Raw genomic sequence first — 16,403 nt, forward strand, 5'->3', positions numbered from 1 at the left:
TACCTAGTGTCTAGTGATTTGAGTTTATTTTTGCAAGCCTTGGTAGTTCACAAAGAAAACTGGGTTTCTCAATCCAATGAACTGAAAGAATCAGATTAGCTGGATGTTGTGAGATTTTATCAGCAATCGTTCATCATAAGGTTCTCTGAAATGATCTTTGCATGAATCTGATAGACCACAGAGACTTGTGAAAAGGCACAGTTATAAAACAGACGCGGATGAAGACTCTGGCTCCTCTGACGGCAGTGCAGTTCACACCAGAGACCGAGAGATAAAGAACTCATACTGTTGAAGGCATTTGTGTTGCCGAGAACACCCCATTCTGAAACCCGAGTCCTAACATCAAACCAGTCGTTTGTCACCAGCAGACACTATATTTGGTAAGCTGTGTGTACTTTTGTCTGGTTTAATTAACCTTTAGGAGAGATGGTACAGAGTTAGAACTTGGACTGATTAGTGTGAGAAACTAATCTTGTACTAGGTTTCGATATTGATGAGTAGGCCTGGGCATTTTTACCTGGACCCGAAGACCCGAACCGGAACCGACCCAAAAATACCCGACCCGGAACCGGACCAAAAATTTATAAGTACCTTTTGGGTCTAAATTTTTTTTACCCGAAAGATCCGGAACCGAAAAGGAACCGACCCGAATAGACCCGGACCCGAAAAGAACCGACCCGAATAGACCCGACCCGATAAGAACTGATTTGTACCCGACTTAAAAACATGTATATCTAAAACTATGATGTTTTTGTGTTCTATTTTATATATATTATTATATAATTTAGTTGAAATATCTTTTGTTAACAACATTTGTAATTATTTTTTAAGATTTTTAAAGTAATATAAAGCTTTAAAATGTAAAATTTAGAGTTTTAAAAAGTTTTATTTTAATTATTAATAGTTTCATTTAAGTTGTTTTGTAAAATTTTAGATATATATGACAAATATTCAACTAAAATTGATGGAATTAGGTATATCATGTCCTTTTCAGATCTTAAATATCCGAACCCGATCCGGACCCGATATGGACCCGAAAAATTACAGATATTTTATGGGTATTTTAATTATAGACCTGAACCGACCCGGACCCGAAAAGAACCGACCCGAACCCGAACCGAAAATTTCGAAGTACCTATTGGATCTAAATATTTAGGACTCGAAAAAATTCGGACCCGAAATGAACCGGCCCGAACCCGACCCGTACGCCAAGGCCTATTGATGAGATATCAGTCTGATAACTTTTCTTTTCAAAACTGCCTTAAATGTTGAATCATGAAGAATCGAACCTCAAATCGTCCTTGCAGACAAATAACGAGATTAGAAAATATGAAGTGTAGATGTGGTAATGGTTTCTTGCGTAACAGAGAAGGAACTTTAGGACCTGAAATGTTTATATGTACCTAAACTTTTTTTTTTTTTTTTTTTTTTTTTTTGAAACACATTTATATGTACCTAAACTGAGTGTAACAAATCGTCTTTTTCTCATAAATGGAGGAAAAAATCTAAGAGGGATCCGATTCCATTTTTCTAAGGTAAATATATAAATAATATGAAAAAGAAAAACATATATATATATATAAAAGAGAGGGATGTGCTGATCTGGCCGTATCAGAATTGTGGCTCCGATAGCCTCTGTGATTAATAGAGATCTCGTTGTCACATGCGACACCATATCATGTGGCGGATTTCCCTATTATCCCAACCATCTATTTTTACGATTTTCATGTGTGAACTTTGAATTTTCAGTATCCTAATTAATCATGAAAAATTTATTCCAGGAGACACAGTTTTCAATTACCCTAAGAAACGCATTAGGTATATAGAACACTTTCTTATGTTATATCGTGGAATAAACTCTTTAACTAGTGTGGTAGTAGGTTTGGTTACATTCCCTGACTAGAGATAACCGGCTAGAAACTGAACCAACCACTAATCCATTTGTATTTATTTTAAAAAAAAAATCAATTCATTTTCTTGAAACCAACGAGACCAACTCTCATCTTTTATGTACTAGGGACCGTTATCCGCGCCAAGACGCGAGATTTTTGCATTTTAATCTATTTTTGTCTCTTGCTTACTAATCTAGCAATCAGTTTTTCAATGCATTTTATCTTCACCATCTCCTCTTGTCTTGTTTACATTTGTTTTCACGTTCTGTCGTTTGATTTGTCTTAGTTTTGGCTTGTGTAATAACTTAACCCTCCTCATTCTTCTTTCATTATTTATTGATTGATATTTTTGTCTCGCTTAGCTCTGTGTTGCCACTAATTTGCTCGAATCATTTTTCATCATCTGCTTCGTATTCTTTTCATATTCATTAACTATTGTCTCCAATCTCTTTAAATCCTAAAAATCCTACATGTTCTTTTGTTTATTAAATCACATATTAAATATTGTTGAAACTGTTTATTTATTCTAATAAATCTTTACGATTATAACTAAGATGATATGGATAAAAGACTGATTATAATTTAGTTGAAATTAAAGTCTAAAGTAGAAGTTATTAAACTTGCAATCCTTCTTTTTGTTATCCAAGATAGCTTTAGTCAAATCAATTATATTGATTTAGAAAACCCATAAGCTATTTCAATCCCAAACAACAAAAAAACAGGCGCATTTGTTATTGACGCTGCGGCGGGTTTCCTTTACTATAAACATAATTGATTGTCACAACTGTTAATAAACCCAAATGTGTTTACAAAAGTTACCCATATAAGAGTTTCATACTCATTTCTCTTTCTCTAGTCATCTCCTATATTAGTAGCAATCATAATACAATCATCAAACAAAGGACATATCTCTTGGTTCCATATAGAATATACAAAAGAACTGTTTTATGCAGACTCCATGATCACTGAGTATTATAAATATCAAACTCTGTCTATGGTCTATTTATATACTGAGGAAACGCCTCGAAATGTAGCTTCCAAATAATGATTTCCAGGTCAACACATTGCATGTTAACCTCTACAATGGGATCATCGGATCTGCAGATAATGCTACTTGTCGAGTCGAACGCAACTACACATATGTTCCCTGCTTGTGCCTTTCATTCACAATCTGCAATTCTCCCAAGAACCAGAATCAATGTTAAATGAGGTAAAAGTTTTAGAGTCAAAACAGACTTTGTATAGCCAAGCCCAATAAACCAAGCACCCAACGTAACATCCCCACAGAAAATGACTTGATCATTATATAGTAGCACCGAAAATTTAGATAGCGAATGAGGTATGAATACAAAGTAGACAAAACAGTTAAAATCTTACTGATTATGGGAAATATAAGAAATCAATTCTCTTGAAATGGCTTATAACTGTCCAATAGCGTGACATAAGTATTTGTTCCTATTTTCACCAAACTTCCAATTCTACATGTATATATAAATCTATTAGAGTTATTGTCAGCGCTCTGTTGCGATATTTGTTAGCTAAAATAATCCATCCAACATAATAGGAAAGAAACCAACGAAATTGTAAAGCTAACCATCAGCAGTGATGCTTTTGCTGTCCTGACACATTGCAAGCTTAGTGATTTCAAAAGCAACAAACTAAGCAGTCATATACATCCGAGACATTTATTTACAAACGGTTCCTAGCACAGAAAAAGCATATTATTATGTTACGGATGATAAGTTTGATGCATAAATACAGTTTATAATTTTTTTCAACTGAACATTTGTGCCTACTGAATTACCTTACAACACCCACTGCATTGTGATTTTGGCATGTTAAAGTTGATAATTAACATTGGAGCTTGCGTTAGCATTTGGAACATGATATATAGCACCATCAATTTCCAATGTTAATTCCATCGACAATAGCTGTGCAAAAGAACTGTGCTAGTAAGGTAATCGTGATTAGTAATTCTTTACATCTTAGTGTCGTACAACCTCAAAACGATAGACACTTACAATCGACGGCTCTCAAAGATGGACCGCAAACCATCTAATGATATGCTTACCTCGTCGTATAAGTAATCCATGCTTCCCTCCTACGGGTGACGTTGCTGGTGCAGATAAATTTCCTCCACCTCTTCCTCATCATTAAGACGCTATGCAATATACCCTATGTAAGGTTCAAATTTATGTCGATAGAATTATCAAAGAAAGAAATATAAATTATCCTCCAAATCTTCAGGAGCATCGACATTTTCTTTATTCAATGATCTTCATTCAACCTAACAACCATCAAAATAAAAAGAATGTGAGGCACATAATTTTTAAAATTCAAGTTTAATGAATGGAAAAAAAAACTCAGGAAGACAGAAAATATCAAACACTCACTGGCTTCTTCTTCTTTTACTTCTTGGCTCCCGTGAATGAACTATCAAAGCCATCATTATTTGCAGGAAAAAAGATTAAACAAAGCAACTGATGAAAAGGAACAAATATGTTTCACAGCACATAAACTCTTCTTGAACAATCAGGCAACAGATAGTATGTCTCCCGTGTGACTCAGCTGAGTCCTCGATGGCATCCTGAACGAAAAATGTCTTCTTCTTCTTCTTGGTTATATCAAAGGGTGCAAGCTAAGGATGACCAAAGAAAATTAAAACCACACATCATAATTTATCAGGCAAAATAAAAGAACCGATGATGAATTTATTAAAGATGAGGAGATGTAGAGACTAAAGAAGAAAAACTGATTCATGAAACTCAAAGAGCCAATCTGTTAGATGAGTCATGAACCGATGATTAAAAAAAGAAAGCCCTAAACTCCCATTGAAGAGAACACTTACAGACCAAAGAGGTTTATTGGGGTTTTTTTAACGAATCTCATTTCAAAACGTGAGTTATAAAGTATTTATTAAATCATTAGATAAAATAAATAAGTGTGGGTCCCACAAAGAAACCGAAGAAGCAAAAGTTTCCGATCTTCATGAATATATATTTGTTTCAGCCATCAATGTATAAAGAATCCATTAGCTTAATGGTATAAATGTTGTTGTTTAGATCTCATTAACTCAGGTTCGAGTCACAGACCTGACACTTTTTCACACTTTTTAAAAGTGAGACCCACATATCGCTGACGTGTTGCATCAGGAGTGATGCAACTACCCTATTATAATGTAGATTTTTTAAAACAATAGATTCTATTCCCAAACTTGAAACTGTATCTCCCATTCTCGATGAACCTTAATCTCTTTCTCTCTCTTTTTTTCTATCTTGCTCTCGATCCAGAATTGGGAAACATGAAACTTCCTAAATCCTCGTTTTTTCGATTAGTCTCTTCTTCTCAGATTCTCTAAATCCCCCAATCGAGTAACCTATCAAAATTTCCACGAATCCACACCCATGAACAACTCCTCCTTCACCGTGGGAATCACCGTATTGCAGCCCCCTTTGGTTGCAGATCAAAAGCTCGGTTGAAGAACAACAACGGTCAACTTTAACTTATTTGATCTCTAACTTTGTCCATGTTCTAATTTTGATCTAAAACTCTCAAATTTGTATATAAATCTTCTTGAATTGACTACAAACTCTTAAATAAGTAAGATTTCAGATTATTGTTTCGTTAATCTGGAAATTTGACTAATATATGCGATTTTGGTGTTCACCGACCCTAAGTTTCATGTGTAATACTATTTACAACTTCATCCATGAAATCTCGTCCACAGAATCTCATCCACAAACTTTTTATATATCTAATCGCAGTAACTATGTGTTTGTAATGGATTTGAATGTGTGATTATTTGTCAATTAAATACAATTCAATCATATTTATATACACATGTGGTTGAGTTATTACTTTCACAAAATGCATTTGTTTGGTTCAATAATTGTCAAGATTTTTTAGTTCAAAATATATTATTGGCTTTATATAACCTCATCCACAAAACCTCGTCCACACAATATCTTAAAACTTAACCCAGTAAAACTCATCCACAAGACTTAAAAACCTTGTCCACAAGAATTCGTCCATGAAACCTCGTCCACAAATCCACATATCTCACATCCACGACTGCACCATCCATAAATATCAATATATATATATTATAAATTTAACAAGAAATATATGGAAATCATAATTTGTTTTACGCATAAATATAAAATTTTATACATTATAATTTGTAATAATGACCAATAAAATTTTTTATCTACTTTCTCGAGCTTCACAACCCATTAATTACACTTGAGAAGACATGTTTTTTTCCAACCGTTGGATCTGTTTTCATTAAAATGATCCGACGTATACGATCTATAACTTTTTGTTTTATTATTTTATCATTAATTGTAACTTACAAAGAATCTAGATTTCTTAAATCAATCATTCTTCGCCTTACTAAAAAGCAAGGTCATTTCTGTCTCAATAAAGACAGCTGACAAAGTAAAGCGTGTCAAAGTAGCATTGTGTCTTACAGAGAAAAGTAAACTCATAAAATGTCTTTTTACGTAAATGTCTCACTCTACGAAGTCCTGACAGAGAATTAAAATTCAGGATACATATAGTTGTTTCTTTTAAAATTCAAGGTTAAATTCATAACAAACAGATATATTGTGGGGGCAAAGAGTAATATCACGAAAGCTTGTGAATGACAGAGATGAAAGAAAACAAAAAAATATCTTCACAATAATTACAGAACACTCAAATATCTTTTTCATAAATTCTAACGTCGCCCCTACTTTATCCACAGATCGGATCTTTGTAGACGAATCGCGTGATGTACACCGCAAAGAAGCGAGCGTGAAGGGTTAGGTTAGGTTAGGTTATCTCACAGCCACAAGATTATCTGTCTCTCACCTTCTCGAAATTTCCATAGAGATTAAAATAGATATAGAAACTAGCATCTGACGTGGCAAAGCACGGCTATATTAGCACTTGCCCTTTCTAGTATGTTCTCCTCACTGTCTCCTTCCTAATCTCTTCTTCTCTCAACTATTAATTTTTTTTTTTTTTGCTTCACCTTCTCGGAGATAATCTTCCTGTTTCAAGGAGTTTGATTTCACCGGGGGAAATAAAAAACAGAATTATTCACACTTTTTATCTATTAACTGTTCTGAGATCTGAAGAAAGCTTGTCAGATACTGTTACATGGCTGCTCCGGTAATTAACTTTCTTCTTTTGGAAAACAGATTTGATTTAATTAAAGATGTATTAGCTTGCGAATAGATGGTTCTCTTGTTGCTTTGTAAGCCATTTAGTTCATTGCTTTAGTTTTATACTGTAGGATCGAAGTGAGGATGTAAGTAGCAATGTAGAGAATGGAAGTTGTAATTCAAATGAAGGAACCACCAATCATGAAACCAGCAGTGATCGGATCGCGAACGCTGCTAAGGTATCAGCTTAATTAAGACAGGTTCCATCGTGGGGACAAAGTCTCTTTCTTTCTCAATATTGTCTGAACTCCAAGTGTGTGTTGTTATTGAAGGTTAGGAAGCCGTACACAGTAACTAAGCAGAGAGAGAAGTGGAGTGAGGCAGAGCATGAGAGGTTCCTTGAAGCTATAAATATTTATGGTCGTGCTTGGCGTCAAATCCAAGGTATTGTCTCATACTCCAAATTTGGTTTCGCTTTGATTCTAGCTTGATGTAGTTGTGATTGAGTCTTGATTTTTGGTGCCAGAACATATAGGTACGAAAACAGCTGTTCAGATCAGAAGCCATGCTCAAAAGTTTTTCTCCAAGGTCTTGTTCTCAAACATCACTAGTACTCTCATTTAGTTGGTTTTGTAATCTGACTTTGTTTTGTTTGATCCATTTGCAGGTGGCTCGTGAAGCTGACAGTGGTAGTGACGGCTCGGTTCAAACGGTTGTTATCCCGCCTCCTCGTCCAAAGAGGAAACCAACACATCCTTATCCTCGGAAATCGCCTGTTCCATATTCTCAGTCTCCTTCCTCAGCTATGGAGAAAGGAACAAAATCTCCAACTTCTGTGCTATCACCATTTGATTCAGATGATCAGACCAATCGATGCTCCTCTCCTAACTCGTGTACCAGTGACATGCAGTCCATAGATAAGAAGAATGACTACGCAACATCCAAGCAATCTTGTAAAGAGGATGATGCTGTAACCGGTTCAAGACCCACCTCAAGCATTATGCTTTTTGGGAAGATTGTCCTAGTGGGGGGTGAATCTCACAGAACATCTTCTTCCAGAGAAAACGGTGTTGATCATAAATCAATGACGGGACAAGATTCTAGGCACGTCGACACTGTTTTATCTCTAGGGGTATGGGATACGTCCTGTACCGGTTCCAACGCGTTTGGCTCGGTTACAGAAGTTTCAGAGAACTTGGAGAAGAGTGCAGAAGCACGGAAACGGCTAACCTCGTTAGAAAAACAAGAACCCTGTTATCGTCCAAATGGGTTCAGACCGTACAAGAGATGCTTATCAGAAAGGGAAGTGACGTCATCTTTGTCGTTGGTAGCTTCAGAAGAGGAGGGAAGCAGGAGAAGAGCACGTGTATGCTCGTAGCCTTAAGTACACGCCATCTTGTACTGTTGCTACAAACCACTTTTAGGATTGATACCGATGGGTGGAAGGGCATATCATTGTTGGGAGACTCGGAGGAAGCCAATGCACTTGTGATGAAGTTTCATCCACTGTCTGACATTTAAAAAAGACGGTTCCTTTTTTTTGCTGTCTAATCAACTGATTGTAACTCTGTTCAAAGCTTAAGCATCGTTTCATGAATAACAGTCATTAGATTTGTCAAAGGTTATTGATCAGAAAAGAGTGAAAATTAACCAGCTTAATAAGCCAACCATGAAGGCACAAGTAGGCATGGACGTATGGGTCGGGTTTGAGCCGGTTTTTATCTGATCCGGATTTTTTAGTTCATGTATATTTTTGTAAATTGGAGCCGTATCGGATTCACGTCCGGTTCGGATATTTAGGATCTAAAAAACACAAAATACCCAAACTCCATAAAATTTAGTCGAAATCTGTTATATATATCTAAATTTTACAAAATAATTTAAAATAAATTATTAATAATTAAAATAAAATATTTTAAAACTAAACTGTACATTTAAAATTTCATACTATTTGAAATGCTATTAAAATAATGACAAAGATTGTTAATAAAAAATATTTCAATTAAATCATGAAATAAATATAGAAAATAGAAAACAAAAAATCATAGTTTTAGATATTCATGTTTTTAAGTTGGGTGTGAATCTATTCTTATCGGGTCAGGTCCATCGGATCGGTTCTTTTCTAATTCAGATTTATTTGGATCGGTTATTTTCAGTTCTAGTTTTTTTTTGGATAGAATAATTTTGGATTTAATAAGTAATTGTAATTTGTTCAGTTTCGGATTGGATATTTTTAAATCGGTTTCGGTTTGGATTTTTGGATCCGGGTAAAATGCATAGGCCTGGACTCAAGACAGAGGGACATAAGTTGACTGAAACTTTGTACAGGGCCTTGAACAAAACATTCTAGGCCCATTGGTACATATGAGCGTTATTCTAAATTTGTGTCGGATTATGTCTTTTTTTTTCTTGGAGGGAGATCAAATGTGCCACGTGGCATCTTGCATGAGAAGTAGTGTGCGTTTCCGAGAAAGAAAACAAATCGTCGCGCTTCTTCTCCTACCAATGTCGCTGCAGATTCAGACGATACATCTTCTAATCGCTTTCTGAAAACAACCAAGACAGAGAACTAGGGGAAAGCCAAATTAGAGAGAAATGGCTCACTCGAAACCAAAGAGCGACGCTCCGTTCCTCTTCCCAAAATGCGAAGCCTCTGTTTTACCAGATCCGTCTCGGTTCTTCAGCAACCATCTCCTCTCAAACCCTCTCCCTACTAACTCTTTCTTCCAGAACTTCACTCTCGGTAAAGGCGACCAACCTGAGTACTTCCACCCTTACCTCATCAAACCGGCTAAGTCATCCCTCTCCACCTCGTACCCGTCTCTGTTTCATAACTCAGACTTCTTCCACGAGGTTTGTAAACCAGACATTACCTTCTCCGGTTCACCCGTCGTCGACCAGAGTTCCAGGCAAACTCATCAGATCTCTTCATTCAGCGATCTCGGCGTCAATCTAGACTTCCCTTCCTCTAATCTCAGATTCTTGCTCGTCAGAGGAAGCCCGTTTATCACATTCTCGGTCTCATGCAACACGATCACAATCTCAACAAGCCACGAGTTCGTGTCTTTTTGCGGTAACAGCTTATCTACAAAGTACGTAGCTAAGCTTAACAACAACCAAACATGGTTGATCTACGCCTCTTCTCCTATCAAACTAACCAAACACGACAACTCCTCGATTCGTTGCCGTGGCGAGTTTTCCGGTTTAATCCGAATGGCTGTGTTACCTAACTCCAAACCAGATTTCGAACCGGTTCTCGACCGGTTCAGTCGCTCTTACCCGGTTTCCGGCGACGCAGACTTCACAAAGCCCTTCACTTTAGAGTACAAATGGGAGAAGAGAGGCCACGGAGATCTCCTGATGCTCGCTCATCCTCTTCATCTGAAGCTCTTATCAAAAGAAAACGAATCAGTCACCGTCCTTGACAAAATCAAATACAGAAGCATCGACGGAGGCTTAACCGGTGTTATCGGAGATTCGTGGGTTCTCAAACCGGACACTGTTCCGGTGACGTGGCACTCACTCAAAGGAGTGAAACAAGGTTCGTCGCGCGAAGAGATCATCTCAGCTCTCATCAACGACGTTATCTCATTAAACTCTTCGTCTCCGGTCTCGAGCTGGTCTTATCACTACGGGAAAGTGATAGCGAGAGCGGCGAGGCTGGCTTTGATCGCAGAAGAGGTTTCTTATCTCCATGTGATTCCGGAGATCAGTAAGTACTTAAAGGACATGATCGAGCCGTGGCTTGACGGGAGTTTCGGACCGAACTCGTTTGTGTATGATCCTAAATGGGGAGGTATTATCACAGTCCAAGGATCGAGAAATGCACGAGAAGATCACGGGTATGGGATTTACAACAACCACCATGTTCATCTCGGTTACTTTCTCTACGCGATCGCTGTGCTTGTTAAGATCGATCCTTTGTGGGGGGAGAGATACAGAGCTCATGCGTACACTCTTTTGGCGGATTACATGACGTTGGGGAGGAAATGTGGTGGTTATGATTCCACTTTCCCGCGTTTGAGATGTTTTGACTTCTTTAAGCTGCACTCTTGGGCGGGAGGGTTGACGGTGTTCGCCGACGGGAGGAATCAGGTGTGTCCGAGCGAGGCTGTAAACGCTTATTACGCAGCTGCTTTGTTAGGTTTAGCGTATGGTGATGTACATCTTGTTGCGGCGGCTTCCACGATCATGTCGCTTGAGATCCACGCCTCGAAAATGTGGTGGCAGGTAAACTATTTTCAAACCAAATACTTCGAATAAACTGGAACAACTGTATTGTAGAAACTAAATTGGGTTGTGCCGTAGGATTTAGTCCGGTTTGTTTGGTTTATAGGAGGGGATAGTTGTAGAAATCAAAATGAAAAATTGAATAACTAGGAAGTGCATCAATGAAATTACATTTTTGGGAATAATTAGGTGAGTTTCTACTTTATAATTAAAGTTTTATCTGAAGAAATTAAAGTTTTATCTGACAAACCAATTACCAATCAATTTTCTAGTTTTCTATGGTTTTTTTTTGTTATGATTTGTTTGGATATGTCATTGTTGAAATTGGATCAGGTTAATTTTTCTTGGTTACAATTGTTAGATCGTTGTGGTTCGGTTTTGGTTTTGATTAAACCATATCCTAAAAACCGGATCAAAATCTGAAATGAACCAAACCAAAACATAAGATGCATCATATTTATATTTGATAACCAGGTTCAAACCGAATTTCTGGAATATTAGCTAGTAATCAAATTTGACTACTGTTTTTCTTTCTTGGTGTGCAGGTGAAAGAAGACAACGTTATGTACCCAAAAGATTTCACGGCCAAGAATCGTTTGGTTGGGGTATTATGGTCAACAGAGAGAGACAGTTGCCTATGGTTTGGTGATAAGGAGTGGAAAGAGTGTCGGCTTGGTCAACAGTTATTACCGTTGATTCCCGTATCGGAAGTCCTCTTCTCCGATGTTAAATTCGTGAAGCAGCTCGTGAAGTGGACTTTGCCTGCGTTGAAGAGAGACGGCGTTAAAGATGGCTGGAAAGGGTTCGTTTATGCTTTGGAAAGTGTTTACGACGACAAATATGAAGCTTTACAGAAGATTCGAGGATTACATGAGTTTGACGATGGAAACTCTCTCAGTAATCTATTGTGGTGGGTTCACAGTAGAGACTAGAGATGCTGGTCATGAAGTCTAGTAATAATAATTAAAGCTAAGATTATGAAGTACAATTCTTAAGTGTTATCAGACGTGTCATTTGGTTTGAGTTTAGTACAATGTTTAATTAAGGAACCTGCTAAATTTGCTCTACGGTGTTGTAGTCAAGTGGTAAGCGAAATCTAGAAATGTGATAAAACTTTGGCCCTGTTCGTTTGCTCACATTCGAACTTATATCAAACAATATAGTGGTCTTTTAAAGAAAAATCCACTTTGGCCCTGTTCGTAGGCGTGGGCGTTCGGGTATCCGTTGGCATTCGGATCGGGTTTTTTTGGTTTTCGAATTTTTGGGTTTACGCTTCTAGGTTCCATACTAAAATTTTATTAGTACGGGTCGGATTCGGATAATAACACTTCGGGTTCGGTTCAAAATTGTATTGCATCATAAAACTCATAAAGTAATCATATATCGTATGGATTCTGGTTATATCGGTTCGGTTCAGATATAACCAAAGTAAAAAAAAAAATTTTTGAAGTAAAACATAAAGAAAAACAGCTATTAAATAAAAATTAATCTATCACATATAAAATTGATAAAATAACAATAAAATATTAAATCAAGCATGAAAACAAACATCATTTGTAAACAATATGTATTGCCTTATAAAGAGTAGACTTTTTATTTCAATGAACAAATTATAAAATACTTATTTATAACTAATTGTGTACTTAAAGCATTTACTAGAATTTTAATATTTATTATTATATATAATATTACCACAAATATTGAATTTAATAATTGGAATACTTATATATATTTCAAAATATTTATATAGATTATTAATTTTGGATTTTTCGGGTTACCCGTTCGGGTTCGGTTAATAACACTTCGGGTTCGGATATTTTTTGTACCACCCTACAAAAACCGTTCGGGTATTTTTACGTTTCGGGTCGGATAACGGATCGGGTTTTTCGGTTCGGATTCGGTTCGGATTTCGGGTTCCGGATTTTATGCCCAGACCTACCTGTTCGTTTGCTCACCCAGATGGATCATCTGGGTGAAGATGCAAATCGATGTTTGTTTTGTGCATTATAATGCTACATCCAGATGGATCACCCAGCTGAATTTTTAAAAACTTATCTCAAATTTTCACTCAAATGAAGGTGAGTCTTGAGGGTGCATTTGGATGCAGGTGCATTTGGATGCAGGTGCATCTCGTTCAGTCCAAAATGATAAATGACAAAAATGACATTTTAAAATCAAAATATTATTTTCAAACCCTAAATTCTATTTTTTTGCATATACATTTTTCTCCTATAACCAAAAAATGCATTTTCTCGCAAAAACTGAAAACACACACTTTCCCGCCAAAACCGCAAGATGCGTTTTTTCGCAAAAACGTAAAAAACACATTTCCATAAAAACACATTTTTCGGCCAAACCAGTAAAACCGCACTTTTCGACCAAAACCAAAAAATCACATTTTCCCGTCAAAACAAAAAAAAAACACATTTTTCCGGCAAAACTCCAAAAACGCATTTTTCCGCCAAACTCCAAAAAGCATTTTCGGGCCAAAACCGCAAAAAAAAAAAAAACATTTTCTCGCCAAAACCGGAAAAACACAATTTTCTCGCCAAAACCGGAAAAACACAATTTTCTCGCCAAAACCGGAAAACGCAATTTTCTCGCCAAAACCGGGAAAACGCAATTTTCTCGCCAAAACCGGAAAAATGCAATTTTCCCGCCAAAACCGGGAAACCGCATTTTTCCGCCAAAACTGGAAAAGAAAATTTTTCCGCCAAAACCGGAAAAATGCATTTTCCATCCAAAACCGGAAAACGCAATTTTCCCTCCAAAACCGGAAAATGGAATTTTTCCGCCAAAATCGGAAAAACGCATTTTCCCGCCAAAACTGGAAAACACATTTTCTCGCCAAAATCGGAAAAACGCATTTTCCCGCCAAAATCGAAAAATGTATCTTCCCACCCAAAACCGGAAAAATGTATTTTCTCGTCGAACCCGCAAAAATGATTTTCCCGCCAAAATCGCGAAAATGCTTTTCCCGCTAAAATCGCGAAAAAACTTTTCCCGCCAAGATCGTGAAAAAAAACTATTCCCGTCAAAAACACTTTTCCCACCAAAACCGCAAAACACACTTTCTCCGTCCAAACCGCAAAACGTATTTTTCCGCCAAACCCATAAAAACGTATTTTTCCGCCAAAACAACAAAAATGCTCCTTTTCGCCAAAAACACATTTTTCCTCAAAAACCGCCAAAAATATTTTCCGCCAAAACCGTAAAAATGCTATTTTTCCGCCGAAACGTAAAAAAATATATTTTAATCATTTTATTAATAAGTCTGCCTGGATGTATATGGAAGTTAAAAAATGAAAAGCAAACGAACATAGTTGCATTTAGATGATTCATCTGGATGCATGGACGAAATGAAGAAACAAACAACACCTAGATGAATCATTTGGATAAGACATCTAGATGAACCGTGTGGATGCATCTTCCGGATGTCCGAACGAACTGAGCGTTTATTGCACTAAATGTGTTCCTATAGAAGCTTAGAGCATTAAAAAAAGGAAAACAACTGGCATTTTATTCACAATCAAAGAATAAATGAATCATTAAATACAAAAAGATTGAATAAAATTAGGAGTATATAGTTGACATCTTATTTTCATATAATCAAAACTTTTCCACAACTCTCGAGAGACAGAGAGGTGCTATGACCAAGTGAATCCCCCCAGTAAGCTTCTTCTTCTGATCCCTGTAGACACTAAGTCTAAAACCTCTGTTCCACCAACCTCTAAACATCATCAGCTTCAATCTCAACCTCCTCGGCCTTACACTTCAGGTTAACAAACGCTTCGAGAGCTTCTCTCATCCACCAGTTCTGACACACCTCTCTCGCTTCATCCAAACCAACCCATCTCCGTTGTCTAGTCTCAGCTTCAGGCCACCGCTCATACTCTTGGTCAACAAGCAACGCAAACATGTAACCTTCGTGAATCACACTATGTCTTTTACTCTTGTATTGCCATTTCCCAAGCTTTTCCTCGAGCTCTCCCGTTACACCAGCTTCCTCTATCGTCTCTCTCAAAGCTGCTTCCTCCATAGACTCATCAATCTCCCAACCTCCTTTTGGGAATAACATTCCTTTACCCTTTTGAGCACTGATAAGGAGAAGTTCGATTTCTTTTGACTCGGTTCCTTTGCCTTGTCGTTTCTTGTATCTGTACGGTACGCATCTGCAGAGATTTGACCAAATTTAAAAATATGAGATTCCGAAATGAACAGCGATAGATAAGTCTTCAAAGGTGGAAAAACTTTTCAACACGTGTTTGACGTACCCGACAACTTGACGATACCCTGCGTTATCGTAACGCTGTAAATCTCTGCCCGTGCGAGAGACGAGAGAGACAACCTTCTCGATCTGCGCTGGAACAACCTTGGATGGGATGGTCTCGAAGATGGGGGAGAGATACGAGGCCACGTTTGATAAGTTTGACACGATAAGAGACACAGAGAAGCCTGTCATTTTTTGAATCCCTCTTTTGACCCACTAATTGAGAACAGGAGAGGGTTGGAATCAAAAGGCTCTGTTCTCGAATTCGAGAGGATCGTTTTAAGGAAGAGAGAGAATGGATAAGCAACAAGAAAGAGAGAGAGGAGAGAAGCGATTTTGTTGAGATGGTTCGGTTTTAGAACTGTCTTTATATGGAAAACCACACGAGATGTTGGAACCTCTCACGCGCTTCAGACGTTTCGTCCAACCTCTTTTTGTTTTTGTTTTACAGTATCAACTCGCTATATATTTTTAAGAATAATATAAATAATATATATATATATATTTTTTTTATTTTACTTTTTTTTGAGAAAGGGCTAATATAATATTTGGCTGGCTATTAAATTGATTTCCACAGTTAATGAATTGATTTTTCTAGGTTTCTTGGCTAACTGAATCTATCTTAACTGTTTTATTTCTCTATTTTGAGATTTGTTGTTTTGTTATTGAGCTAACTCTCAGCCTAATTGATTCTGAATCTTAACAAAATTTCAGCATTCTAGAACAAAAAGAAGACTTTAAAAAAAAAATTAACAAAATAGAGACTTTGTTAGTTACAACAAACCACGAGGTATGTAAATAACAATTTAAAAGTTAATTTAAATTGATACAAAAGTCTACAGAACATTCGATTTTTTTCCAGGT

At 36.9% G+C, this 16,403-nt stretch overlaps 3 protein-coding genes across 3 annotated transcripts; 2 read left to right on the forward strand and 1 right to left on the reverse strand.

Annotated features, from left to right (window-relative positions):
• The first annotated feature begins 6,786 nt into the window (after positions 1 to 6,786).
• LOC106427175 (protein REVEILLE 7) lies at positions 6,787 to 8,659 on the forward strand. Its single transcript, XM_013867917.3, has 5 exons — positions 6,787 to 7,046; positions 7,171 to 7,278; positions 7,372 to 7,483; positions 7,566 to 7,627; positions 7,707 to 8,659. The coding sequence occupies exons 1-5, from the start codon at positions 7,035 to 7,037 to the stop codon at positions 8,415 to 8,417; spliced, it is 1,005 nt and encodes a 334-aa protein (XP_013723371.2). The 5' UTR covers positions 6,787 to 7,034; the 3' UTR covers positions 8,418 to 8,659.
• Positions 8,660 to 9,432: 773 nt separating this feature from the next.
• Positions 9,433 to 12,334, forward strand: LOC106351428 (probable endo-1,3(4)-beta-glucanase ARB_01444). The gene is made up of 2 exons (XM_048758229.1): positions 9,433 to 11,269; positions 11,815 to 12,334. The coding sequence occupies exons 1-2, from the start codon at positions 9,635 to 9,637 to the stop codon at positions 12,199 to 12,201; spliced, it is 2,022 nt and encodes a 673-aa protein (XP_048614186.1). The 5' UTR covers positions 9,433 to 9,634; the 3' UTR covers positions 12,202 to 12,334.
• Positions 12,335 to 14,767: 2,433 nt separating this feature from the next.
• On the reverse strand, positions 14,768 to 15,889 carry LOC106427087 (nudix hydrolase 4). The gene is made up of 2 exons (XM_013867822.3): positions 15,544 to 15,889; positions 14,768 to 15,441 (listed from the first exon to the last, which is right to left on the reverse strand). Exons 1-2 carry the CDS (start codon positions 15,729 to 15,731, stop codon positions 15,000 to 15,002), a joined length of 630 nt encoding a protein of 209 aa, XP_013723276.1. The 5' UTR covers positions 15,732 to 15,889; the 3' UTR covers positions 14,768 to 14,999.
• Positions 15,890 to 16,403: the final 514 nt, after the last annotated feature.

The sequence above is a fragment of the Brassica napus genome, chromosome C5, assembly GCF_020379485.1.
Source record: "Brassica napus cultivar Da-Ae chromosome C5, Da-Ae, whole genome shotgun sequence".
In the NCBI taxonomy this organism is placed as follows: domain Eukaryota; kingdom Viridiplantae; phylum Streptophyta; class Magnoliopsida; order Brassicales; family Brassicaceae; genus Brassica; species Brassica napus.

Coding starts and splice junctions, on each gene's coding strand:
- LOC106427175 (XM_013867917.3), top strand. Junction 7,484..7,565: donor TGCTTGGCGTCAAATCCAAG/GTATTGTCTCAT, acceptor TTTTGGTGCCAG/AACATATAGGTACGAAAACA. Junction 7,628..7,706: donor CTCAAAAGTTTTTCTCCAAG/GTCTTGTTCTCA, acceptor ATCCATTTGCAG/GTGGCTCGTGAAGCTGACAG.
- LOC106351428 (XM_048758229.1), top strand. CDS start 9,635: ATGGCTCACTCGAAACCAAAGAGCGACGCTCCGTTCCTCTTCCCAAAA. Junction 11,270..11,814: donor CCTCGAAAATGTGGTGGCAG/GTAAACTATTTT, acceptor CTTGGTGTGCAG/GTGAAAGAAGACAACGTTAT.
- LOC106427087 (XM_013867822.3), bottom strand. CDS start 15,731: ATGACAGGCTTCTCTGTGTCTCTTATCGTGTCAAACTTATCAAACGTG. Junction 15,442..15,543: donor GGGTATCGTCAAGTTGTCGG/GTACGTCAAACA, acceptor AAATCTCTGCAG/ATGCGTACCGTACAGATACA.